Source organism: Colletotrichum godetiae (genome assembly GCF_030913485.1).
Source record: "Colletotrichum godetiae strain CBS 193.32 chromosome Unknown BDP55scaffold_29, whole genome shotgun sequence".
In the NCBI taxonomy this organism is placed as follows: domain Eukaryota; kingdom Fungi; phylum Ascomycota; class Sordariomycetes; order Glomerellales; family Glomerellaceae; genus Colletotrichum; species Colletotrichum godetiae.
This window is the reverse complement of record NW_026851277.1, coordinates 313,945-339,238: the sequence shown is the minus strand read 5'-3', so window position 1 is coordinate 339,238 and position 25,294 is coordinate 313,945. Positions and strand designations below refer to the sequence as shown.

The 25,294-nt window shown below is 56.6% G+C and overlaps 6 protein-coding genes across 6 annotated transcripts; 3 read left to right on the top strand and 3 right to left on the bottom strand.

Annotated features, from left to right (window-relative positions):
* Positions 1–58: 58 nt before the first annotated feature.
* On the bottom strand, positions 59–1,055 carry BDP55DRAFT_633724 (uncharacterized protein; the record flags this gene model as incomplete). Its single annotated transcript, XM_060572592.1, has 2 exons — positions 59–374; positions 439–1,055. 2 exons carry the CDS (start codon positions 1,053–1,055, stop codon positions 59–61), a joined length of 933 nt encoding a protein of 310 aa, XP_060427782.1.
* Positions 1,056–2,460: 1,405 nt separating this feature from the next.
* BDP55DRAFT_555780 (P-loop containing nucleoside triphosphate hydrolase protein) lies at positions 2,461–4,348 on the top strand (the record flags this gene model as incomplete). The annotated part of the gene is made up of 3 exons (XM_060569522.1): positions 2,461–3,957; positions 4,020–4,132; positions 4,195–4,348. 3 exons carry the CDS (start codon positions 2,461–2,463, stop codon positions 4,346–4,348), a joined length of 1,764 nt encoding a protein of 587 aa, XP_060427781.1.
* A 233-nt stretch (positions 4,349–4,581) lies between these two features.
* Positions 4,582–6,249, bottom strand: BDP55DRAFT_555576 (Rft protein-domain-containing protein; the record flags this gene model as incomplete). The annotated part of the gene is made up of 1 exon (XM_060569503.1): positions 4,582–6,249. One exon carries the CDS (start codon positions 6,247–6,249, stop codon positions 4,582–4,584), a length of 1,668 nt encoding a protein of 555 aa, XP_060427780.1.
* A 2,133-nt stretch (positions 6,250–8,382) lies between these two features.
* On the top strand, positions 8,383–10,974 carry BDP55DRAFT_555618 (family 92 glycosyl hydrolase; the record flags this gene model as incomplete). Its single annotated transcript, XM_060569507.1, has 4 exons — positions 8,383–8,466; positions 8,527–9,048; positions 9,096–9,578; positions 9,646–10,974. 4 exons carry the CDS (start codon positions 8,383–8,385, stop codon positions 10,972–10,974), a joined length of 2,418 nt encoding a protein of 805 aa, XP_060427779.1.
* A 175-nt stretch (positions 10,975–11,149) lies between these two features.
* Positions 11,150–13,611, bottom strand: BDP55DRAFT_669191 (organic solute transporter Ostalpha-domain-containing protein). The gene is made up of 6 exons (XM_060575279.1): positions 13,344–13,611; positions 13,267–13,284; positions 13,155–13,208; positions 13,019–13,106; positions 11,931–12,965; positions 11,150–11,877 (listed from the first exon to the last, which is right to left on the bottom strand). Exons 1-6 carry the CDS (start codon positions 13,451–13,453, stop codon positions 11,410–11,412), a joined length of 1,773 nt encoding a protein of 590 aa, XP_060427778.1. The 5' UTR covers positions 13,454–13,611; the 3' UTR covers positions 11,150–11,409.
* Positions 13,612–14,154: 543 nt separating this feature from the next.
* On the top strand, positions 14,155–24,466 carry BDP55DRAFT_716993 (fermentation associated protein). Its single transcript, XM_060578359.1, has one exon. The coding sequence runs from the start codon at positions 14,527–14,529 to the stop codon at positions 24,250–24,252; it is 9,726 nt and encodes a 3,241-aa protein (XP_060427777.1). The 5' UTR covers positions 14,155–14,526; the 3' UTR covers positions 24,253–24,466.
* Positions 24,467–25,294: the final 828 nt, after the last annotated feature.

Here is a 25,294-nt window from a genome sequence, read left to right as displayed (position 1 = left end):
ACACCTCTAGATCAAATCATCGTCACCTCCACCTCCAACAACCACAGCCACTATGCCATCACCGCGGATGAACAGGCGGTGGTGCCGGCGGCAACCCGCCCTGGGACTCCGTCATGTAACTATGCGACCCCCCATCACTATCCTCCTCTGACGAATCCGAAGCGTCATTTACACCCGCGAAATGCAGGAAGAGGATCCGGACCAGGAAGCCAGCACTAACAAGTAGAGGCAAGACCTGCGCCACATCCGCGACGTTATTCACGTCGGGGATCTTATTCCAGACGACGGCCAGCTCGACGGCTGCGGTAAGTGTCGCGGCCACGGCAACGTTGCTCAGCGTCTTCATCTCCTTGATCGCCATGATGTGCATTCGCCTAGACACCAAATAGTATCAGTCCCAAAACCTCTTCATCGTTGGGTCAAGGGTGGGCCACTCACTTGACTCTCCGCTTCCTCCGCCTCTCCCTCCAAAAGGGCACTTTCCAACCGACCTTGAGCAGGAGGACGAGCACACACACAAAGAGGATGACAAAGTACATGATGGCATTAAATGCCACAAACGCCTTATTGCCTAAACTCACGCGGCTAAAGAAGAACCCATACTGCTCCGAAGAACAATCGTTCTCCGGCGCAAAAGAGCACCAATACCACACACCAAGCGACGCAATAGCCAGCAACAACATGAAATTCAACCCCTTGTACGCCGGGCTCGGCGTCTCCCTAGACCACCGAAACGGATCCCAATACCGGCTGAAGCACGTCACCGTCTTCCAGAGGTAGAGCGGGACGAGCGGGATGTAGATGCCCATGGCGAGCAGGAGGACAATGTAGACGTCGGCCGGCTGTACGCTGCTGGCCGCCGCCGCGACGGAGAGGTGTATGACGAGGCCGAGGAAGGCCGCGGCGGAGAAGAGGAGGCCGAGGAGGCGCATGTCGGGGAGGTCTGTCATGTCGAGGTACTCTACCACGATGGCGCCGAACCATTGGATGTAGAAGGCGACGCGAATGCCCAGGCCGTAGAGGCCGGGCTCGCCCTGCACCTGGCAGCTTGCCATGGCTGGTTGTAGCTGATCGTTGCGAGGCGTGGAAGTAGGAAGGGGGGCGGAAACGGGGAGGTGGCCCTCCGTCGAGGTATGCTGTCACTTCATGCCTTTTATGTGTCTCTCTTCTCCTTATCCCCCCTCCTCTAGGTCTTGCCTACCTCCTCCACGAAGGATACCGCATTGCCAGCGTCGACATGCAACGTGGGCAGCTATCAAGAAAGGCAGCTACAAGGGTCAACGCCGCAATCAGCTGTGTGTGACGGAGCACATCGCCAATGGCCGGACCCTGGACGGACTGCCTCCTGCAGGGTGATGTGCTCTCCCGTCCCCTCGTCCCCCGCGGTATGGTTTATACTCGACCGTCATACCCCCCATGTGGCACCACAATGAACCCCATTGGAAGGGGAACGGAACGCCGCAGGGTCGGACAACAGATCTGTACGTAGTCTCCTCGCTACGGTAGCTGGCTGCAGAAATGCCTCGAAGAAAAAGAAGCAACAGGATGCTTAGCTCCCGTTTTCTTTGCAGGGTTGGGCCGTCTTGCTGACGCCAAGCGTGACTTATTGGTTGGTTGAGTCTGGCCGCGATATGTGCGACCGGAACCCGACCCTTTTTGTGGCCTGCTGCGTGTGTATGCCTAGGTGCCGTCTATCGACGTTGCGCCGTTGGGCCTCGTTTACTTCTTCTCCTGGGATGCTCCCGACGTCGTAGGCTGTTGTATCCACTTTCAAGACTTCTTGAGCATACTACGTAGCTGTATCCGTCAAATGTCCAAACTTTGTCTCATTCACGGCACTCACTTGAGTGAAAGATTGCGAGAGTAACGAAAGTACCTCATCTTGTCCAAAGGAGTGTTGTAAGCTGACCGAGCCAAGCCGTCACTGTGTGTTCCTTAGCCAGGGGCATCATGCAGCCGTTCGCATTAGCACTTTGCCGCATGTGAAGGAGCGTCCAAAGGAATGCTTTGCAGACTGAGAGGCTCAGGCAACAGCTTTTTCCGTCTTGAGCGAGAACAACAGCTGGCGCTCGGGGTGGACGGGCGTGAGGGGAAGCTGTCGAGTGAAGCGGACGTGTAAGGCGGGGGAAGGTGGAGCCATCCTGGAGTGCAAAGGGCCGGAGTGGGGTCCCTGGGCCTCCGATTCGGGGACGGGATGGCCAGCGGAGACGAGTGGCTGAAGTCGGCTTAGCGCAGGGTCTTTTTCTTATCTGATACTCGAGGTCTTATCGCGTTATCGTGCGACCATGTGGGAGCACCGTTATCAGCCTATCGATAAACAAAATTCTTTTTTTTTTTTTTCCTTCTTCCCGCCCTTTGACATTTGCGACTGACCGACCCCCCCAAAGAGTCTTTGCTTCTCACGGCAAATCTCTCCGTAAATCAATTGTTGCGTCAATCTCTGTTACCACCACCGCAATAATGGCCGCCACGAAGCGTTCCCTCGCCGATACCGAGGCCGAGGCCAGTGTCACCAGCAAGAAGCAGAAGAAGGACCTCGCCGCGGGTGGCGATGTCGACAGCGACGAGGCGGCGGAGCTGAAGAAGCAGAGGAAGAAGGAAAAGAAGGAGAAGAAGGAGCGCAAGAAGGCCAAGGCTGCTGCTGAGGAGGAGAAGGAGGCCCCGGCCGCTGCTTCTGAGTCCAAGGAGGAGACCGAGGAGGACAAGGCCGAGAGGAAGAGACTCAAGAAGGAGAAGAAGGAGAAGAAGAGGAAAGAGAAGGAGGCCGAGAGCAACGGCGCATCCGCCGTTCCCGCCGCCGCTGCCGTCACCGCTTCCACTCCCACCGCCGCGATTCTCGGTGGCTACGAGGAGGCCGCGGCCCTCAAGGCCCTGCCCCAATCGGATCTCGACGCCTTCCTAGCCGCCGAGAACATCACCGTCACCGACCCGATAACGAGCAACGCCGCCCTCCGCGCCATCCTCGAGTTCGCCTACCTCCCCAAGACCGACCTCGTCAAGAAGAACCCCTTTGCCGCCTACAAGAAGCCAACGCCGATCCAGTCCGCCTCGTGGCCCTACACCCTCGCCCGCCGGGACGTCATCGGCGTCGCCGAGACGGGCTCCGGAAAGACCATGGCGTTCGCCCTGCCGCTCGTCGAAGGCATCTCCAAGATCAAGAAGCGCTGCATCAAGGCCGTCGTCGTCTCCCCGACCCGCGAGCTGGCCATGCAGACCCAGGAGCAGATGGAGCACGTGTCCAGCCTGCTCGGCCTCAAGAGCATCTGCATCTACGGCGGCGCCTCCAAGGACGAGCAGCGCAACCTCCTCAACCGCGGCGCCGACGTCATCGTCGCCACGCCCGGCCGCCTCAAGGACTTCATGCAGGACGGCACCATCTCGCTCCAGCACGTCAAGTTCGCCGTCCTCGACGAAGCGGACCGCATGCTGGACAAGGGCTTCGAGGAGGACATCAAGCTCATCCTCGGCGACATGCCGCCGCGCGAGCAGCGCCAGACGGTCATGTTCACGGCCACCTGGCCCGCGTCGGTGCGCAAGCTCGCCGAGTCCTTCATGGTCGACCCCGTCAAGATCACCATCGGCTCGAGCGGCAAGGAGACGGCCAACGGCGCCGTCGAGCTGCAGGCCAACACGCGCATCACGCAGCGCGTCGAGGTCGTCGACCCGCGCGCCAAGGAGCAGAGGCTACTGCAGATCCTGAAGCAGTGGCAGACGGGCGCCAAGAAGGACGACCGTATCCTGGTGTTTTGCCTGTACAAGAAGGAGGCCACGCGCGTCGAGACCTTTTTGCAGCAGCGCGGCATCAACGTTGGCGGTATCCACGGTGATCTGCGCCAGGAGCAGCGCACGAGGAGTTTGGAGGCTTTCAAGGCTGGTACCACGCCCGTGCTGGTCGCTACTGATGTTGCTGCTCGTGGTTTGGATATTCCCGAGGTCAAGCTAGTCGTCAACGTGACTGTGAGTTGCTTCTTGCTGTTTCTGGACGTCGGTAATGAGTACTCGAGCTAATTCTTTGACAGTTCCCCTTGACGATTGAGGATTACGTTCACCGAATTGGACGTACTGGCCGTGCTGGCAAGACTGGCGAGGCGATTACCCTGTTTACCGAGCACGACAAGGCGCACTCTGGATCGTGAGTCACCCTGCCTGGAATCAAAACGGAGTATAAAGATGGATGCTAACGAAGTTGACTAGTTTGATCAACATCCTCAAGGGTGCCAAGCAAGAGGTCCCCGATGATCTCTTCAAGTTCGGCACGACCGTCAAGAAGAAGGCTCACAGCACCTACGGCGCCTTTTTCAAGGACGTTGACATGACGAAGAAGGCGACCAAGATTACGTTTGACTGATTTGTTACTAATTTCTTTTTCTGTGCTTCTCGGGAGGATTTCTACGTGTTTTATTTACCACCCTGAGGTAGTCATGTCTATGCTGTCTTTGGCTTGCGTGCCGAGTTGTAACATTGCAGGAGAAATCTGCGTTCGGCAAAGAGTCTGAGGTCATGTTAGATGGAGGGAAAAAGCACACACGCACACACACACAAGGCCAGAGCGGCGCGAACGACGGGGAGGGCGGGAAAGGCTCACATCAAAAGTACGACGGGAACGGCGGCTAGGCCGATGGCGATGAGGTCCTTGAATGGGGAAGTAGACACGCCCGCCGAGGCAATCCCGGCAACCCTCCTGATGAGGTGCGGCGCCGATAGACAGACGATAGAGGTGACGGCGTTAGGCCGCAGCGAAAAGAGTTCAAACGGCGTTTCCAACCCTGCAAAGTACGACTTGGTGAAGGCGAGGCTCCACACGATGCGGCACAGCATGTTGATGCAGTTTGCGTAGACGAGGCCCTGGGCGCCGAGGTCCATGACGCGCATGAAGAAGAAGGCGGCCGAGCCAAAGGCGACGGAGAAGGCGCCCATCCAGGCGGATTGGCGGTGGACCTGGGCCTCGGAGGCGACGGAGGCGACAAAGGACTCGGATACGCCGTTGAGTGCGAGGAGGGGCAGGTAATAGCAGTAGACGGCCAGGACGTCGCCTGCGCCCTCGGAGGCCCAGCGTTGGCCTGCGACGAGGGAGAGGAGCGGCGGTGCGGCGACGGGGCCGATACTCACGATGATGGAGGAGAGGAGGATGTAGAATTTGAGGAGGGTATGAAGGTGCTGGCTTGCTGTGGTTGTTGCTGCCGTGTCCTTGGTGGATGGTGAAGATTTGATCTTTGCATCGTGGGAGGAGAGCAGACGGCTGAAGTAGCTGCGGCTGCTCTCCTCAATGGGCTGGAGGACAAGACGGGCCAGGAGACCTCCATAGTTGCTGGCCAGCGCGTAGACGCCCTGGGATTTGGGAGTAGACAGGACCGAGACGAGAAAGGTGTCGCCCTGGGTGAGGACGTGCTTGACGAGGCTTTGCGCTGTCATGCTGGAGGCCAGACTGACGGTGGGGCGGTAAAAGTAGGAGGCGAGGTAGTCCTCTCCGACGCCGCTAGAGTTGGAAGCCAGGCTCTTTGGGAGGAGAGAGAAGCCATCTGCGCGGGCGAGTCGGGATGCGGACCAGAGGTAGACTACCAGCAGACTTGCGCCGTAGGAGAGCTGACCGACGGCGAAGGGGAGCACGCCGAATTCGACGCCAGCCCTGGAGGCCCAGAAGGCGGTGGCAAAGGTAACGGTGCATCGGAGGAAGGTCGCAATGGACTCGGCGGTGGCGCGGGTGCCAAAGCGTAGGCGCGTCTGCATGAGAACGAAGCAGGGTTCCGAGAGGAGTTCAAGGATGGCGGCTAGGGCGTAGAGGCGGAGGGCCAGGAGGAAGTTTGGCGTCTGGGCGGTGGACGAGTCGACGGAGGCGAGGTACAGCCATCCGAGGCCGATGGTGACAAAGAAGCCTAGGAGGACGGCGAGGTAGCCCAAGTTGACCACGGCCTGGCTCTCTCGACCTATGCGAGCTTTCGGATCATCATCCTTTTTGCTGTTGGAGGAATGGCCTGCGGCACTGCCTTGAGTTTCCTGGCGCTGGACGGCAACGCGCAGGGATTCTCGGGCGAAGAAGAGGACGGAAAGGTAGTAGACCTCCAATTGAGTCGAGACGCCGAGAAGGCGGGCAGTCAGGAAGCGGAGGAGAAGCTGGTTTGCGATGAAGGTGACTGCGCGGGAGCCGATTTGGAGGATGATGAGGAGGGAGGCGCCGCGGACAACGGTTTTGCTGGCATCCGTTTTGGTATTTACCGCAGACACTGACACAGGTTCTTTGGGAGATGCCATTGTTCTGTCATCCGGTGATTGAATGCGTTGAGGTAAAGAATGGCCGCTCCGGAAAGTCGTCCCCGTGGGTCTATCGGGGTGTAACCTCGGACGGATGTGGTGCGGTACGGTGCGGTGCGGTGCGGGAGACGTCGGGAGGTTGAGGCAACGGTGGTTTTTGGGCCACGGCGTTCCTGCGTTGGCGTCTGTGGTAAGCCGAAAGTGGTTTGCGGGTGGGATGTGCCGGGCCGGTGGGGGACCCACAGCGGCGTCAGGCACCTTGCCGGACCGCCTCAGGCAGGTACCTCAGGGCGCAGTCGGACCATTGAGCGCTGGACGTTCCTGCACTTACAGCCTGAGGTCCCAAGGGTACAGGTCAATAGGTACCTAAGGTACTTGGGTACAGGGCAGGTACAGGTACCCAGGACAGACAGGCGAATCTCTAGTCTAGGAACCCCGATCGCGATGGGAAAACATGATGCATTTTCCTCATTTAGTGTCGAATCCAATAGTACGATACTTAGACATGTTCTGTTATAGGCTCATCTGCGGGCTTGCCAGATCGGAATTGCGATTTCATCCTCTTGTGCATGTTATAGCTATCCCGACTGATAGACCATGATCCAGCCAAGGCTTTGAAGTACCTTGCGTGTCAAGGTACACTTTGCAGCAATTAGGTACGTTGGAACAAGAGCAAATCAGAATGACGCACAGTTTCGACTTCAAGTTCGGATTCAAAGGAGATTCCGTATACTATACAGATATAGCAGGTGTACGTACATTGGCGGAGTCTTCTCATAGCCCTCAATTATCGTCAAATCACCTTCTGCATCGTACAGCAGCAGCCAGCCTTCCTGACCAACGCAAGTCGTTAAAAAGACGCGTAAGGAGACCTGGCAAAGAATGCTAATATTCTCCAGAGACTCGGCACCAGATCCTATGCGCACATTCAATCCGTGGTCAAGAGGCACTGGCTCGTGTTCAGTTGTTCCTGAAAAGGGCGGGGGGGATGTCTCGGGGGGCCGCGAATAAGTGGGTCGCCCGGGGCACGGGGCCGAATCAAACGACACGGGTGACCTCGGCCGACCGTCACAGAAAACAAGAACGCGCCGCATACGCTAGCGCCTGGGTTTGCTTACATTGCCTTACCTTCTTATCAGGTAACGGCGTTGGATCTGTTCTTCTTCTCTCCAATGAAGTTGGGGCTCGGCATTTTGGGGGCCCCTGATTTTCGCAGCCAAACTCAATTCCACAAGGCAAGGTAGTAGCCTGTGCCTGTGAATCTGTTGGTTCACGACGCACATCACTTTCCTGGATACCTTATTCTTAGACTCTGGGGGACAGAAAGTCTACTTTCCGCAACTCTACCGTCTCCAACAAGCGCGGCGGTTCAAATTTCCATGCACGATACCCCGGACAAAGAGGTACCAAGAGTCTAGAACCACTTTACCACATGTCGGGGGTCGCATCCGTCTTTTCCGCCCCCCCTCGGCCGGGCGCCTACAGTCCTAGACCAGGGAGTGAGCTACGCGACGGCCGAGCGTGATGTGGGCTACGATGCCACGCTCCCCCCCTCGTGACGAACCAGTCAAAACACCAAGACCTTTGCGCTGCTACCATGGCATTTCCGTGCCGAACCGCATAGCTATCAGCCGCAGTCCATCTCTTTTATCAGTCGTATCTTAAACAGTGACGTCCATGCTCTCATTTGTTTCCTCTCACATACTCTCTTTGACCTCACACCTCACATGTTCACGGAGACGTCACCCTCCATCTACCGTCACATATTTGACCCTCGTCCAGTCATAGTCTCTCATTTTGGCACGTTGCATGTCCCTCGTTACCCCCCATTCTCTCTCACGATCCTTCCAGCAAAGGGATCCCAACCCCGTGGACGCTCCTGCAACGCCGTTTCGTGCCCTCTTCATGAGAGTCGAATACCCTTCGTTTGGATGAGATATTCCCCTCACTACCGTTCCTTTTCCTGTTCATCTTGGGCCATCAGGATTGAGAGGTCATTGGAGAAGTAGGTCCAGGGGTTCAACTTTGCTCGTTGAGTTGATTTCAAGAGTATAAAGACAGTGCTTCATCCTGTATCTTGTGTGAGTTTTGTATGAATCGGGTAACTCACCTTCATAAGAGACTATAATCAACATGCGCCGAACCACTCTGTTTCACATCACATCCACCGTGGTAGCAGCGCAGTCTGCCGATCTCGCCAGCCATGTCCTAACAGACGTGAGTCCACCAGACTCTAGTAAAATGCCTCCCTAGAACCATGAGGACTAACACCCCCAGACCGGCTCCGTGGGAGGCGGCAACACCTTCCCGGGCGTCTCCCGCCCCCTGGGCATGGTGAAACTCGGCCCGGACCTCGAAAACGGCGTCGACGCCTACTCGGGCTACCTCCCCGCCGGCAACTTCACCGGCTTCTCCATGCTCCACGAGTCCGGCACCGGCGGGGCGCCCAAGTACGGCGTCGTCAATCAGATGCCCGTCATCGGTGTCCTGGACAACCCTTTGAGGGTGGACCAGAGCACGGATACCCGGGCCGCGCCGGATGAGACGGAGCTCGGGTATTACAGGGCGTTTCTTGGGTCCGGGGTCGTGGTGGAGTTGGGGGCTTCGGACAGGGCTGGGATGTATGGATACACTTTTCCTGGGAACAATGGTAGCAGCAACAACATCATCGTGGACGTCTCGCATGTTCTGCCGTCGTATAGAGGACAAGGTCTCGGGCAGAACTACCTCGGCGGAGGGATTGAGGTTTTTGATAGCAGTGATGGGTTTCGTTACGAAGGATACGGGTACTACGATAACGTAAGTCCATCTCTCCCATGCCGTCGAGCTATGACTGAGTACTTCAGGGCTGGAACCGCGCCGCCGAGTGGAGAGTCTTCTTCTGCGGCTACTTTGACCAGCATCCCTCATCCTTCAAAACCTTCCTCGGCACCGACCTCACATCAAACGTCCTCGCCGAGTACGGCAACGAGACAACCTCCTACGAGTCTCGAACGCAGCGCCTAGGCGCCGTCTTCACCTTTGCCGACTCTGTCATCACGTCCCGCGTCGGCGTCTCCTTCATATCAACCGCCCAAGCATGCCGCAATGTCGACGCCGAGATCCCTGCCGGAACCAGTCTCTCGACCGTCAGGACAGCAACCCGCGAGGCGTGGACTACCCAAGTCCTCTCCAAGGTGACCACAACAGAGACCAACACGACAAAGCTGGACCAGCTGTACACGGCCCTCTACTTTATGAACCTCCTTCCCACCAACAAGACGGGCGAGAACCCGCTCTGGGAATCCTCCGAGCCATACTACGACGACATCTTTACCTTTTGGGATACAGTACGTTCTCTCTCTCTTTCTCAAGACTCTTACCCCCTCTCTCTCTCCCAAGCATTAACACACCAAGTTCCGCTGCACCACATCCCTCCTCCAAATCCTCCAACCCCAAGCCCACGAAGAATTCATCCGCTCCACAATCGACATCTGGCGCAACACAGGCTTCGCCTCCGACGCCCGCTCCTCCTTCTTCAACGGCGCCGTCCAAGGCGGCTCCAACGCAGACAACGTCCTCGCAGACGCCTACGTAAAGGGAGTCCGCGGCGCCGTCGACTGGACAGCCGGCCTCGCCGCCATGCTCACAAACGGCGAGACCACCCCGCCTCCCAACAACGACCCGCGCGACCCTTCCTCCTCCACCAAGGAAGGCCGCGGCGCTTTGCCAGACTGGCTTGATCTCGGCTTCATCTCCCCTACATACGCCCGAGCCGTCACGAGAGCGGTAGAATACGCCGTCAACGACTTTGCCATATCCCAAGTCGCGAGGGGCCTAGGCCAAGACGACACGGCAAACACATATCTCGCCCGCTCCCGCAACTGGCGCAACCACTGGAACGTAAACATGACGGCCCACAACTTCACAGGCTTTCTCGGGCCCCGAAACGCCAACGGGAGCTTCCCAACGCCCACCCAAGACCCCCTCGACTGCGGCGGCTGCTACTGGGCGGAAGCATACTACCAAGCCACGCCGTGGGAATACACCTTCAACGCGCACCACGACGCATCCCACCTCGTCGCCCTCGCCGGCGGCCCCGAACTCTACGCCGCGCGCCTAGAAAAGACGATTGAACCGGGGAGCTACGCGGGCAACGCCGCCTTTGGCAACACAATCTTCAACCCGGGCAACGAGCCCTCCTTCGGCACGCCGTACCTCTTCAACTTTGTCAACAAGCAGCACCTCTCCGTGCGCCACGCCCGCTTCGTCGCAAAGGCGTATTACAAGCCCGCGCCGGACGGGTTACCCGGGAACTCGGACGCGGGCGCAATGGAGTCCTGGCTGCTGTGGAACATGATTGGGCTATACCCGTTGACGGGGCAGACGACGTTCCTCATCGGATCGCCGTGGTTTTCTGACCTGACTATTGCGCTCGGTGGCGGGCGTGAGTTGAAGATTACAACGACGGGCGGGTCGGAGGATGTGTACTACGTCCAGAGGCTGAGGGTGAACGGCGCAGAGTGGGATAAGACATGGGTGACGTGGGATGATGTATTTACCGGGGGCGGAACGCTGGAGTTCGAGCTGGGGCCGGAGCCAGTGGAGTGGGCTACGGGAGAGCTGCCGCCGAGCCCTGCGAGCGGTGACGAAGGTGGTCAGAAGGGGGGAGAGGTCGCGGCGCTGAGGCAGCAGCCGCAGCGTAGGTGGCGCCAGGAGGAGTCGGATGAACAACAGGTCCTCTAGTGGTGTTGTGAGATGTATCTGTCTGCATAACGACAATCAATCATCTGGAGCAAAAAGCAAAAGCTCTACCAAAATCACCAAGAGACTATTCCTCAGGTGTCAATGCTGGTGATTTTCCACGAGACTCGAACCCATGGGAGCGGTGCATGTCAAAAGAGACGTCATGGGCCTTGGTGGCAGCATCAAGCAAGTTTATTTCCTAGAGGTAGTGCAGATGGAATAAATCAGAGACAGACATGATCTAATGTATATTCAAGGAATGAAAACACTACACAACACTGTACCCAGATGTATTGATACACGAAGAACCCCCCAACTCAGTCAGCCTCTTGTCATGTATTCCTCGCAAACTCCTCGCTATGCCAATATTGCTGAAACATAGAACACGAGAGTAAGGGTATCGAACTTGTAAATGCAAAGCTACGGCACACTCTTTCAACGGGACTCGCTACCGCCCCAAACATTCTTGTTGATCTCGTCGTCGTCCCCAACGCCAAAGTTTTTATTGAAATCGTCTTCTTGCTCGCTCTCTGCCCACGGCGATGCTGTTGCTTCTTGTAGAAGGGGAGATGCCTCAGGCTCGCTATACGTTTTGGAAACACTCGCTTCGGGTTCAGACTGTCCCTCGGCTGCAGTCGGCTGAGGTGATGGGCTTTGGGGCTTGGATGACGGTCCAGAACCGGTACGGTCGGGGGACGATCCCGAGCCTGCCGTCTCTGCCGCAGCGACTTGCTTCTGCTTTTGCTTCTTCTTCTTTTTGACCGTGACGACGGCTGGCTCGCTAGGCCGAGGAGACACACGCAGACGCTCGACTGTCGATCGTGGTTCAGACGCGAACCCTAGGCTTCCCTGAGAGGACATGTACCGTTGGCTCAGGGGCACATTTGCAGTGATGACGGGGTACTACACTTCGTTAGCCACTTTGATCGTCACCATCACATTCTTGCAGCACTCACATTCCAATCGCCAAACTCCAATTCGCGCGCCTTGCCGTAGAGACGCTCGTCGTCGTTATCTATCTCGGGCTCACCACCGAGACCTTCATTGAAGGTGCCGTTGGCGGAGTTGTACTCTTCGCTCGGGCCGCCCGCGGTTCCTTGAAGCAAGGGGTCTCGCTCATTCAGATTGCGGTTTGTCTGACGATCGACCTGGCCGGGTGTCGGGATCCAGTACTTTGCCTTGCCGCCTCTTGTGTATCGCATGCCCTCATCGAGTCTGCCTAACCTGGCTCGGGACTCTTCGTGCGCCATGATCTTGTCGCCCGAGTCGAAAAACCGGTAGCCATATTTGTCGCCTGTGAATGTCTCTTTTGAGTCTTCAATGAGATCCTTGACACCAAACGCATCGCGGAACGCAAACTTGACGGGCATCCGCGCCGACGAAATTCTGTTATCCGCGAAATCGTGCCACGAAAAGGCATACCAGTGGGCGATGGCGAACGCCGGCATCTCGATACAAATCAGCGCATCCTGGATGGCGGCGGCCAAGTTGTCGGGACTGTACCCCTCGACGTTGTCCGGGATGGCTCCGAGCCAGACGAGGATAGACAGGAAGAAACCTTGCCAATACGAGGCAAAGATGATGAGCTTGACGCACAAGAACTTGGGCACGGGACGGAAGGGTAGCAGATCGTCATGCATGCAGACCCAAAACAAGCCGAGTGAGTACAAGCTCACCGTCACACTCAGGTTGTAGATGATGCCGCTCCATAGATAGCCCGACTCCACGCCAATGTAGCCCTCCTGGTAGGTGTCTGTAGCCTTCATGATGACGGTGGCCAACGCCAGGATGGGCTTCAACCACGCGTACTGCAGAATGCCGCGCTTGATCGCGAGAAACGTGTGAGGATCGGAGATGTCGACGCGGGGCAGCACATGATGCATAGGCCACAGGTGGGAGACTGGCTCGCGGCCGTGGGTCATGATGATCAGAGCGCGTTCTCCGCTGAGATAGTTGATAAGGAGCTGGAAGAAGGTGTAGATGGTGAAAGCCTGGCTTTGTTAGCACTTGTAGATAAGAGAAAGTGCCGCTAAGCTGTATTCACCTCGTAAATGTCTCTGACAGGGTCAAGGAAAGACGAAGCTTTGATAGAGACCATGCTTGTCCAAGACGATATCGAGTATATGGGGACCCTTGGTTGGTTAGACTGGTGCTTATCGCGCGAGGAACGGCCAAAATACATGAGCAAGATTCGAACGACATATCGCTGAAGGAGTGGTTTTCGGTAGTTTTTCCTGGGGTGTGTGTCAGTGGCCGGTTGGAAGGGGAGCGCGGGCGGGATAGGTAGCGTACGACTGGAGAAAGATGGATCTGCGAGTTGCTCGTTAGCCTCAGTTTGCGCCAGTCAGGGTAGCACGACGAGTACTTACATGGCTGATAGGAAAGTGGCTATCAGCGCGGCGACGCCTGCGACAATGATGGTCGCCGTGGTCAGCTTCTCGCCTGTGCCGCCCGCCATATTGACTTCGAGGCGGGACATGGCGTAGGGTGTTGTGTTGTGTGTGAGGAATGTCGTCTACCTCATGGCTGTCAAAGGACGGAGGTCAAGAGAGACAGAGGGGCGGAACAGCAAGCTTCAGGCTCAGGAATCGACGTCGCAGGGGCGGGGAGGCGACTAGATGTGTATGTGTGTGTGTGTGAGAGAGAGAAAGAGAGAGAGGCAACAAAAGAAGATGACGATGGCCGTGCTGCGAGGTTTAGGTTGTCATGAGCTGCTCGTGACAGGTGCGTAATTCGGTACGTATGCGCGGCTCAAGCTGCAGACGCCGTACTTAAGCCCGGTACGTACTGCCTGATAGGTACCTAGGTGGTGGACGGGGAGGGTGACAGCTGCGCATCATCCGCGTACGGCCAATGACCGTGCATTAATTGTTAGGGAGGTCCCATACTGCGTCCCGGCAGCTCCCCTGAAGCTTTGGTTTCACAGCGTGCTTGAGCGTGTGGGGTAGCACCACAGTGACCTTTTCATCCACTGACCCACCCGTGCCCACCGCCTACCGCCCACCGCCCACCGCCCGCCGGGATTGACGTCCGCTGCTGGGCTGCTGGGCTGCTGGGCTGCTGGGGGGTGCGCCCCGGAAGCTACGACCACAGCTCCGCCGATGGGCCATGGGGCGCGGGTTGTCATTAGCGCGAGACACCCGGGCCCCGTCGTTGGGAACGCTCGGCGCGACTTTGATTGTGAAATGCGACCGCTGAAAGTTGCTGGCCTGTGATCCCACACCAATCCAACCTCAACCGCATTGCACATTGCGCATGCTTCACGTTGCGCTGTCTCACCGACTCCTCACCCATCCGACTATCCGATTCTACCCTGTGCACTCGACACCCCAGATCAGATAGCTCATATAATCTCAACCGTGTCCTACGAGCATACCGCGTAACCACCGACAACCGACAACCTACGAACCTACCTCCACAACACCAGGCGAGCAACGACTGCGAAACCGCGACATGGCAGTGGGTGGACAAGGGCAGCTCCGACGTTGATGCTAGCTTTGGCTCGCCAAACACGAGGCATTGGGCATTGATCGTCGACTCACCGCCGTCAAGATGCCGCAAGAAGGGGAGCCGAATCCCACGCCGACCGAGACCCCGGCCTTTAGATGGGAGTTTCTCGTATACTTGATCATATGCGGTGCCCTCGCTGTCTTCTTCCTCCTCTACTTCAACCGGGCCTTTGGATCGCTTCTCTCGTGGGGCATACGAACCTACACATGGCATCGCTACCGACTCTACATTGACATCCAGGCACTCCAGGTCTCACTTCTTGGTGGACGCATTTTCTTTACCGGTCTACGATATCACGGCAATAACGAGACGTTCCTAATTCAGCATGGCTACGTTACATGGCGATACTGGCTACGTCGAGTGCGGGAGGTGGATATTAAAGCGTCGGCACAGCAGCAAGCTGAGCAGGCTTCTGCCGCGGCAAACGGACGACACTCGAATCTGCCCTGCCGAGTCACAATGTCCCTGGTTGGTCTCGAATGGTTCATATACAATCGAAGTCCCGCCTATGACAGCGTTTTGGCAGGTCTCAAGGAGCCCACGGCAACTGCTGAGAACGTGTCCACAGCATTCGAGCCCAAAGACGAAAACGCTTCGCTGAGAAATCGAGGACAGAGGACGACTGAAAAGCCGGAGCCATCACCAGATTCAGCAGAACACGAAAAGGAGACAGCTGGCGCGGCTCTACTCTCGAGGATTGGCAACACCTTTGGACGTCGTGGATCTTCGGCCAGTCAGACTAGTACTCCTTCCGATGGCCCGGCCGGCAGCAGCGATGATGTTCAGGCAGACTCCGATTTGCCATTCCTTCTGCAGCTCTTCCCAATCTTTGTGACATGCCAAAAGGCAGCTGTAGTCATGGGCAACGACAACACCAAGGCCATCTTGATTGTCAAGGCTGATGGGCTTTCGGGTGAAATTGACGCCTCAAAGACGTCCACCCCGGACCCGTACAAGCAGATCTTCAAGATCAAGTTCCAGCACCCAATCGTAGAGATGCGAGAAAATGACGACTTCAAGGAAGACCAGGCGACGAGGGCCAACCGCGAAAAACAGGCTGCCCAGGAACCTAGTCCCACGTACAAGACTTCTTTCTTCCGGCGGCAGAGACGCCGCACGCTCGGAACATTAAGAAACCTCGTGCCGTACTGGCGGAAGTCCGTCGAATCCTTCTCTCTGGGCTCGCGCAGCCCACTCACCACGGCGGTGTCTCAAATACCCGGATCCAACCAATGGCAAGGTCTAGCCCGCTACTTGGACGAAGACGAGCAGGATTCCAGGTTGCGCTGGGCAGGCGTCGAGTACGCTGCCGAGTCCACAGTGGTAGACAGCCCCGAGGCGACGCTGACCATCTACTGGGATGTTGTCGGCAAGGTGACAGCCGAGGCCGCGAGCAGACGTTCAAAGGAGAACGCGGCAACGTACATCAACGGCGACGAGGCTCCTGCATGGGGCATGAGCCTTGCCATCAACGGCGGCGTGGTCAACTACGGGCCTTGGGCAGATCGACACCGAGCCGATCTTCAGCGCGTCTTTGTTCCCAGTTTGTCCAAAGACGCCGTTCCTGCGACACCTTTGGAGGAGGGCGCCTACCGCGTTCCCACCCAGTTCAAGTTGTTCGTCGAGTTGAACGATGAAGTGACGCTGCATATCCCTATACGAGAAGACTCGAAGAATTGGAAGTGGAAGGGCAAAGAGCCGCCCATGAAGGCTCCGCCACAGCCGATGAAGCGGAAGCAGAGAAACCGTGCCAAGAAGAACATCAAGACAGACGCGGCACCCACCCGTCCGGGAGGCTGGCTCGACTTCATCGTGCCTGGTAACTCCACAATCTCCTTTACCATGGACATGCTTGCCAGCCAGACGGGGTACCAGATGAAGCTCGATGTCGACCTTCCCAGTACCGAGCTCGCGACCAGCGTGAACCACGAGCTTCTCTGGCGTTCAGGCCCCCAGCGCATATCCTGCGATCTGTCCACTCCTCTTAAATGGAACACACTCAGGACGTGGTACTTCAACATCATTACAGAACAAATGGAACTCTTTATACTGAGGGACCACGTCTTCCTCATCATTGATCTGGTCGATGACTGGGCATCAGGGCCACCGGCCGAGTATCTTGTCTTCACACCCTTCAGATACTACCTCAATCTCGAGCTCCGCGACGCGGCGCTTTACCTCAATGCCAATGATGGCAACATAATCAACAACCCCACCGATCTCGAGGACAACGCCTACATCGTAGCCAAGAGCCCCTCCCTTATTGTAAACTCGTGTATCCCGATCGACAAGTTCCGGCCTAGCATGAACACCGTACCCTTCGTTCTGGGCGCCGAGACCTTCTCGCTGTGGCTACATGTGCCGCCTTGGAACACGCAGGGCACCTTTCTTACATCAAAAGAAATCGGCCACGGCGAGAACTTTGAAGTTGACGGGAAATACCACTACAACGCTACGACATCTCCGGCCAACATTGATACACTGGAAATCAACCTTAGTCTCCAGTCGCCCACGGCAACAATCTACGGGTTCATCATACGATATGTCATGGTCCTCAAGGACAACTACCTCGGCGACTACATCCACTTCAAGACGCTCGAAGAGTACCAAGACCTCTTGGGGCTCAAGGAAAGCAACCCAGATGCGGAGCTGGCAAATCGCCCACCTCCGAAAAAGTCCAACGACTTGGACGTGATTCTGAGCGTAAAGATTGACGACCTGCGCCTTATCTTGCCTGCCAACCTGTACTCCAGTCAGCGCAATGTTCAGGTTGAAACCGCTGGTCTCTCCTTGGATCTCCGATTCACAAACTACTACATGGACTTGCAGGTCAATCTCAACCCCCTGAACCTGTCTCTCGGAAACGCAGAGTCGGGTTCGGAAACACCCATCAGCGCAGTGTCCAGTACCCAGCTGTTCATTGACGGCCTCACCATATATGGACACCGTCTGTTCGGACTTCCTCCCAGCGAGCCGACCTACATGTGTAATTGGGACATTTCTGTTGGCACCGTATCGGGAGAATGCTCTGCCGACTTCTTGACGGCACTCATGGGTGTGGGTAAAGGATTCGCATTCGAATTTGACGACGACGAGAATGCTTTGATACCGCTCTCTTCCGTCATTGTGTACGACGTCACCTTCTTGAGGGTGGCTGTCGAGGCCGTCCGTGTCTGGTGCCATGTTGACGAAGCGGCGTTCTTGTTCTCGACCGGCACCCTCGATATCAAGTTCAACGACTGGGCCCGTACGCACTATTCTAGGCGAGCCGACATCCGACTCCCAGATCTGCAGGTTTCGTGTGTGAATTCCGAATCGGCCATGAGACACAAGTGGAAGTCTCAGCATGGCGTCGAAACGGACGCATTCTTCCAAGCCAGTATCCGCGTGGCCATCATTGGAAGAAAGTTCCATTTCTCCGAAGAGCGCAAGCTGCAGCAGGAGCTCATCCGTCGCGAGGATCAACGGGCTGGGCGAACTGAATTTCTGCTTCTGCCGGGGATCTTGGAGGAAACGCTACCCGACCAGCTCGATCCCCCGGCCCAGGGGTTCCCTCCGGTTCCGCACCCGACAGTCCTAGACGGCGTCGAGGGAGACCAGAGATCTTTTGACAGCCGCTCAGCCTTTAGTCGATCTCGTCCCCTCCGCCACAAGAGCTCATTTCTGTCCACGTCCACCACCTCCAGCACTAGCAGTGTAGTGAGGCCGAGAAGCTCCGTGAGGTCACGGGCAAAGTCCAGGCAATCAGACATGTTGCACCCGACTGGCCCTGAAGCGAAACGGGATGGGCAGCACCAGCGAGACGTTTCTACGTCGACCGGTCGACACTCGGCATTCTACAGCGCCATTGGAGACTACAGAGATGTAAGCCACCACTCGTCAGTGGCCTTCTCGAGCCAATTCTATACTCCGCCGTTCCCACTCGAGAGTGTTCGCCCTGATACATCAGAGGCTGTTATGCAAAGCATTGAAGAAGATGAAGAAGCGTCCGCGTTTGGCTTTTCCGAATTCGGTCTCGACGACATTGACCCCGAGTCTCTGACCGACGATCGCGCCCACAACAGCATCATTCTGGAGATTCCCTCAGGCGTCACTGCGTTCTTGAACCCCTCGGCGGTCAAAAACGTGTCGCTCTTACTCGCAGCTCTGCAGCCGAGCGATCCAGACGATATCCTCGACACCCTACAAATCTCATCAATGACGGACATCTTTGACCTTCAAAAGAAGAGAAAGATTGCCGGGGAAATCACCGATGTACTCGTCAGGGTCCCAAAAGCCAGCATTCGCTTCCTCAACTCTTCCACTGTCGACCGTATGAATCCCGGCGGAGAAGAGCAGGACCAGTACGATGTGACCGTGTCAAGATTGTCGTTGTGTCTCCGCTCGACTGACGCGTGGAAGGACCCGTTGGAGCCCGTTGAGAACAATAAGAGAACCTCGGTCCTATTGAAGCTCGGGTCTGCCGAGATATCAGCGTCAGAACGGCTTTCAGGGGCTGAAGAGAATCAAGCAGCGTTTATGGCACAGATTGAAGGCGTCATGGTGTCACTGGGCTCAAAGGATGTCACGTACATTGACGCAGACATTGGCAGTATCAAGAGCAGCACGGCATCAGAGAAGATTGAGTACCTTGCGTCACTCATCCACAGGACCGGGGTCGTCGCTGCAGAACTCGGCGAGGTGCTGGGACAGACAATGTCTCGGCACGAGAACCGCATCAAACACTTTGTTTACAAGCTCATGACCGAAGGACATCCCATTGGCGACCCATCCTTCTTGACTCGCCCGTCGGCAGTCTTGCGATCTGCCGAGGAGCATCTGCGAACCTATGATTCGTGGAAGATGGCCGCGAGACTCCGTCAAGTCTGGACACATCTGCCGGCGGCCTTCAAAGAAGACCTGCAACTGAGCTGCCTCGCGGCATCAGCCTCGCCACCGGCCGACGCTGCTCATCGTGTCATTGATGCTTTCCAACGATGGCGCAGCTGGGACCTATCCGACGTGGCTGATTCGTCACTGATCAAGAACGTCTTCGGTGCGGTGAAGGTGGACGGCAAACCCGCATCGCCCGATCTGCCTATTTTGGCCGCCCTGCGCCTCAAGGATGTTCAGTTACTTCTTGATCCAGGGCCAAAGGAAAACAGAGTCGTCTTCTCCGACTTGACGACAAGACTGGAGAAGAAGGCAGTGCCCAACACCGATGGCGCAGAAGATGTGCCAAAGAATATGACTGTTCTGAACGTCTATTGCGGCGAAGCTGCCGTCATTCTCAACTGGGAACTTTGCGAGTTGGCCGAGGATGTTTTACGACTGTACAACAAATCCAGTCGGGCTGCCAAACCTCCCCAGGAGCCCAAGAGCGAGCCCAAAGTGGACGATGCTTCAAATCCGAAAACCGAAAACGCATTCCATGTTGTGTTGGCCGTCGGGCGAGGCTCCGTCGAGGTGGACACTATCAACCTCAGCGCCACCTCTCTCGGCCATAACATGAAAGTGTCGTGCCTCATTGATGCTTATGAAAAGACCGGCTCGTCCATCAACTTCATCCTCAGCTGTGATGCTGTGACGTCTCGCCTTCATCACCGATCAGAGCTGTTGGGCATGTTCCAGATCAAAGACCCAAGCATCATTGTTTCTCATGAGCTCTTGGAGACAGACACGACTTCTTGTCACACCATCAAGTCGACGGCCAGCAGTCGCACCTTGACCTTTGCGGTGAAGCAAGACCCCCTTTACCTCGTCGAAGTCGCCGACTATCTGGTCAAGGACGAGTTGACGCAGATACACAAGCTGCAGAAACAGCTGCCAGAATCCCCAGCGCCGCCCCGCAGGAACAGCGTCAAGATTGCCGAACGTCTATCCTCCTTCCGGGTCAACGTCGCAATGTTCCTGGACGAGTACCGCATCAGTGTTCCGTTGCTGCAGTCAATGACCTATAACATCTCGGGTGTGGTAGCACGAGCAGCTGTGGCTGCCAACTTTGGAAAGGAACTCATCTTCGACTTTGATGTGAAGGAGAACTCTCACGAGGTCCGCATGGACGTCAGAGACCAACAGCGCAGCATATCGCTTCTGCGCATCCCGCCGACCAACGGCCGCATCGTCAGTCACATGGGGCAAGGGGAACATTCAGTTTCGGTGTTTGGCTCTGTCGAGCTCATGCAGTTGGACGCCTCTGCGGTGTATAGCCTTTTGACGGCCCTCAACCGACCTCAGATCTCCAGTGCCGTCACCGAACTGCAGGAGGGCACAAAGGCGATTCAGGGCCATATCAGCGAAATCTTTGGCAAAAAGGTGATTCCCAAGGAGAAGCCAGCGCCCGAACCCGAACCCGACTCGAATCTCATCTACACCATTCATCTCACTTTGGCCGGGATTGAAGTGTTTGGGAACACGCCCCTCGTGTCTGAAAAGGATCCCACGGCGTGTCTCTCCTTTAAGCTTGACAGAGTGCACTTGGAAGTGGCCAATCGTCACGGTTCACACGGGCCGATTCTGGCACAACCAGAACTGCATATTAATTTGCGTCAGATCCTGATTGATGTGCAGAAAGGCAGGGACAACGCTATGAGATCCTGTGGCAGTCTCGCTCTCGGCGCTCTCATCTCAATGAATACGCGTTGCACCGAAGACGGCACAGAAGAGAGGTCGTTCAACTTTAGAAGCGATGGCTTAGAGATCGAGTTATCCCCGGAAACCGTCTCAACGGTAGTCGCCGCTCTGGGTTACATGGGTGACAAGATCAAAGACCTCGACACATCGCGTGAGCTCGAGTACCTGCGCAAGATTCGACAGACTAGGCCCCGCATCGCCATTAATGATCAGGAAGAGGCAGAGGAACCGGACATTATCGACTCGTTCCTGTCGTCGATTGTCTACCGCTTTGAGGTGCGCGACACGCAGATCTCCTGGCTCGTTGGCGATCCCTCGGATGAGCTGCTGCCGTTGGCAGGCAGCAAAGAAGACCTCATCCTGTCCGTCCAGCTCGTCAGTTTCGGGACACGCCAAACAAAATCAGCCAGGCTCTCGATTGAGAACTTTCAGCTTCAGATGGTCCCTCCTGGCCAGGACAAAAGTCTTAGATCGCTTCACTCGGCGCTGCTTCCCGAGGTCGTCTTCAACATTGCCTACGTGTCTAATCCAAACACCCGCAGCTTGGCCTTTCAGGCAGTTGGCAAGTCGCTCGACTTGCGCTTGACCTCGGGCTTCATCATCCCCGCCGCTATCCTGAAAGATTCCATCAGCCTTTCCATGCAGAACGTGCAGAGAGCGTCTCAAAACTGGACTACAGGGACCGCTCCACCCAAGGTCGAAAAGGTGGACGAGATCAAGGAGCCGGCGCCACCGCAGAGGAGCATACTCGGTACGAAACGCCTAGAGTCTCTGCTGGTTGACGCAGACTTTTCGGGTGCCGTTGTCTATGTATCGGGAAAGAAGCCAACAGACGGACTCCGTGGGAGCTCCAGGACCGGACGGCCTTCCTTGGCAGGCAAGTATGGCCAGTTCAGCACGGATGACACTGGCAGCAGCACTGTTCTCAGATCACCAGGTCTGGCCTGGAAGTTGGAGTACCGCGACAACGGAAACGAAGACCCTTCTCTGTATGGTGAGATCAAGATTGACGCCTCGAGCAACATCTTGTATCCGTCCGTGGTGCCCCTCATCATGGACATGACAACCAGCGTCAAGGAAGTCGTGGGCAAGGACAAGGACACGCCCGCGACAGCCCAGACACCGGCAGCCGCGGCCAAGCCCAAGACTGGCAACGAGGATAACATTCTCACTGCTGATCCGAACGCCGTCATTGGGCGGTTGAAGCTGAACCTGGGACTGCGCATCTGCCGCCAAGAGTTTTCGCTAAGCTGCCAGCCCATTGCACGCGTCGCTGCCACAACTTGCTTCGACGACATTTACTTCACTGTCAACACGGTCCGCTCACAGGAACAAGGCAACTTCTTTTCCATCTCGGGAGCCTTCTCCAAGTTGCAGGCATCCGTCCAGCACGTATACTCTCGAGAATCCACAGGAAGTTTCGACGTCGACTCGATCGTGCTGTCGCTGATGAACAGCAAGCACGTCAGCGGAACGAGCGGCGTATCTGCCATTCTTAAGGTCAGCCCGATGACCGTCTCCATCAACGCCAAGCAGCTTCAGGACTTTTTGCTGTTCCGCGAGATTTGGTACCCGACGGAGCTGCGGAATACCACGACAGCACCGGTCGCCAAACTCAACACGGAAACATCACAACAAGGCCACTTGGTGCAGAGATATCAGCAGGTGGCCGCGACAGCAGCGTTCCCGTGGACGGCAACCATTTCCATCACGTCGCTCGATGTCAGCGTAGACATGGGCCAGGCCATTGGCAAATCGGTCTTTGCCATCAAGGAGTTTTGGGTGTCGTCGAAGAAGACGTCCGACTGGGAGCAAAACTTATGTCTCGGCTTCGAGAAGATTGGCATAGACTGTACGGGCCGGTTGAGCGGCTTCATCGCGCTGCAAAAGTTCCAGCTGCGGACATCCATCCAGTGGCCAGAGCGGGAGGCGGCGCTCAATGAGACGCCCCTTGTGCAGGCTTCCATCGGATTCAGTCAGTTCCGGGTGAAGGCTGCCTTTGACTACCAGGCGTTCCTCGTCGCCGATATCACGTCTCTGGAGCTCCTCATGTACAATGTCCGACGAAGCCTCGAAGGCACCGGTGATAGGCTCGTCGCCATTTTTGACGGAGACGCAGTACAAATCTTTGGCACCACGACATCGGCAGCACAAGCCGTATCCCTGTATCAAGCGTTCCAGAAGCTCATACAGGAGAGGCGGGCCAACTTTGAAATGTCGTTGCAAGAGATTGAGAAGTTCATGAGAAGACGGTCATACCAAAGCGCCGCCTTGTCGCCTCATCTCACAAGCGCGCCAAAGCTTCAAGCCGAAGACACACTCTCTAAAGCGCCCATCTCACTGGATACGGACGTTGTTGTCACACTGAAGGCGTTGAACCTGGGCGTGTTCCCGAGCACCTTTTCCGATCATCAAGTGTTCAAGATGGAGGCTCTAGGCGCGGAAGCCCGATTTGCAGCCAGCATCGAGCAGCGGCGCGTCCACAGCATCCTGGCACTCACCCTCGGACAGCTGCGCATCGGACTCGCGGGTGTCAGGAACATTGAAGCGCCCAAGACGCTCAGCGAGATATCAGTGGAAGACGTTGTCGAGCGAGCAACGGGATCGCGAGGCGGCACCATTCTCAAAGTGCCCAAGGTGGGCGCCGTGATGCAGACGTGGCAAACACCGAACCGCAACCGCATCGACTACATCTTCAAGAGCGCGTTCGAGGGCAAAGTCGAGGTGGGATGGAACTACTCGCGCATCAGCTACATCCGCGGGATGTGGGCCAGCCACGCCAAATCGCTCGAGCAGACGTGGGGTAAAGAGCTCCCGCTCACGGCGGCGCTCACGGCGATCAAGGTGACGGGCGTGCCGGACGCCGACACTGAAGGCGGCAGCGGCGACGGGCAGGCGGGCGGATCGTCGCAGCAGCAGCAAAAGATCACGGCCGAGGTCAATGTGCCGCAGTCCAAGTACGACTACGTTGCGCTGGAGCCGCCGATTATCGAGACGCCTCAGTTGAGGGATATGGGCGAGGCGACGCCGCCGCTGGAGTGGATTGGGCTTCACAGGGACCGGTTGCCGAATCTGACGCACCAGATTGTGATTGTGGCGTTGCTTGAGCTCGCGGGTGAAGTGGAGGATGCTTATTCAAAGATTCTGGGGTCATGAGGACTTTGGTCTGTAGGATGGCATCGGGCAGAGAGCGGCGTTGACTCATTCGGACAGTTTTTTTTTCTTCGGCGTTAAGGGAGTTTACCTTTGGGTACGTCAAGGTCATCATCATTGGACCTTGGGGTAAGCATCACTTCGGCACATTGGAGGGGGATACCCGCGTGGAGTTGTTCAGTATTAACTTAGTAATTCAAACATAATGTTATCTTTCCACGGCGACTGACACACCCGGACTTGTGACGAGGGCGCTGTAGGATGAGGCGCATGCAGTGATGGAGTGCAAGTGTAAATAAGAGAGGTGAGGTTTGGGCTCGATGAGACGAGCCAGACCGATATATGGTTCGTGGCTTTGGATGCCGGTGAGTCGTGCTCCGGCCGGTGTGGGCACATCACGGCGTCTCGATTAGGCTGACCGAGAATCTAAGCATCAGCCAGCCCGGCCGGGTCTCAGATCTCCCGTTCGTGGTCACCCCGGATAATTCTCTTACTGCGGGCAGAGGTGTAACTGTAAGGCATGGCAGAGTAAGCTTTGAAGGGGAGTATTCATGGTCAACGCCGGCTCCGTCATTGGGTGCCAGAGCCAGAGGAGCCCAATTCGCAGCCATGGGCGGCGGGTTGTAGTGGTGATCGTTGATCTCACCACCTTTGCGGTGCACCGGGGTGGGCTGTTTTAGGTACAGTGCGGTGCACGGTGGAAACATGAAGCCAAGCGAGGGCGGGGTGGGTAGTTCTGATTGTTTAGATAAGCAGGGAGAGAGCTTTGGTCTTCTCTCTTGCATTTTACGGAAGGTACCTTGGCATGCTTAGCTAAGGTTTCCTCGATCAAAGAGTCTTGGATAGCTAGCTGCGTGTGCCCGAGCAACAGGAGCTTTGTCTAATTCAAACAAGACGTGTGTCAAATGTGCGTCCAGCAACAGCTCGAATGGTAGCAGTTGAGACGATTCGGCGGGGGTTGTCTGGGCTCGATGTACTACGTACCTACCTTACATAAGGTACCTTGGGTGGTGGTGAGGTTCTGGTGCGGGAGGGGAGGGTTACT

What these genes read in the sequence shown, in the direction of transcription:
- BDP55DRAFT_669191 (XM_060575279.1), bottom strand. Translation starts at nt 13,453, where the DNA reads ATGTCCCGCCTCGAAGTCAATATGGCGGGCGGCACAGGCGAGAAGCTG. An exon ending in GTCGTTCGAATCTTGCTCAT is followed by an intron (nt 13,107 to 13,154) that starts GTATTTTGGCCG and finishes TAACCAACCAAG; the next exon opens with GGTCCCCATATACTCGATAT. An exon ending in CTGTCAGAGACATTTACGAG is followed by an intron (nt 12,966 to 13,018) that starts GTGAATACAGCT and finishes TAACAAAGCCAG; the next exon opens with GCTTTCACCATCTACACCTT.
- BDP55DRAFT_716993 (XM_060578359.1), top strand. Translation starts at nt 14,527, where the DNA reads ATGCCGCAAGAAGGGGAGCCGAATCCCACGCCGACCGAGACCCCGGCC.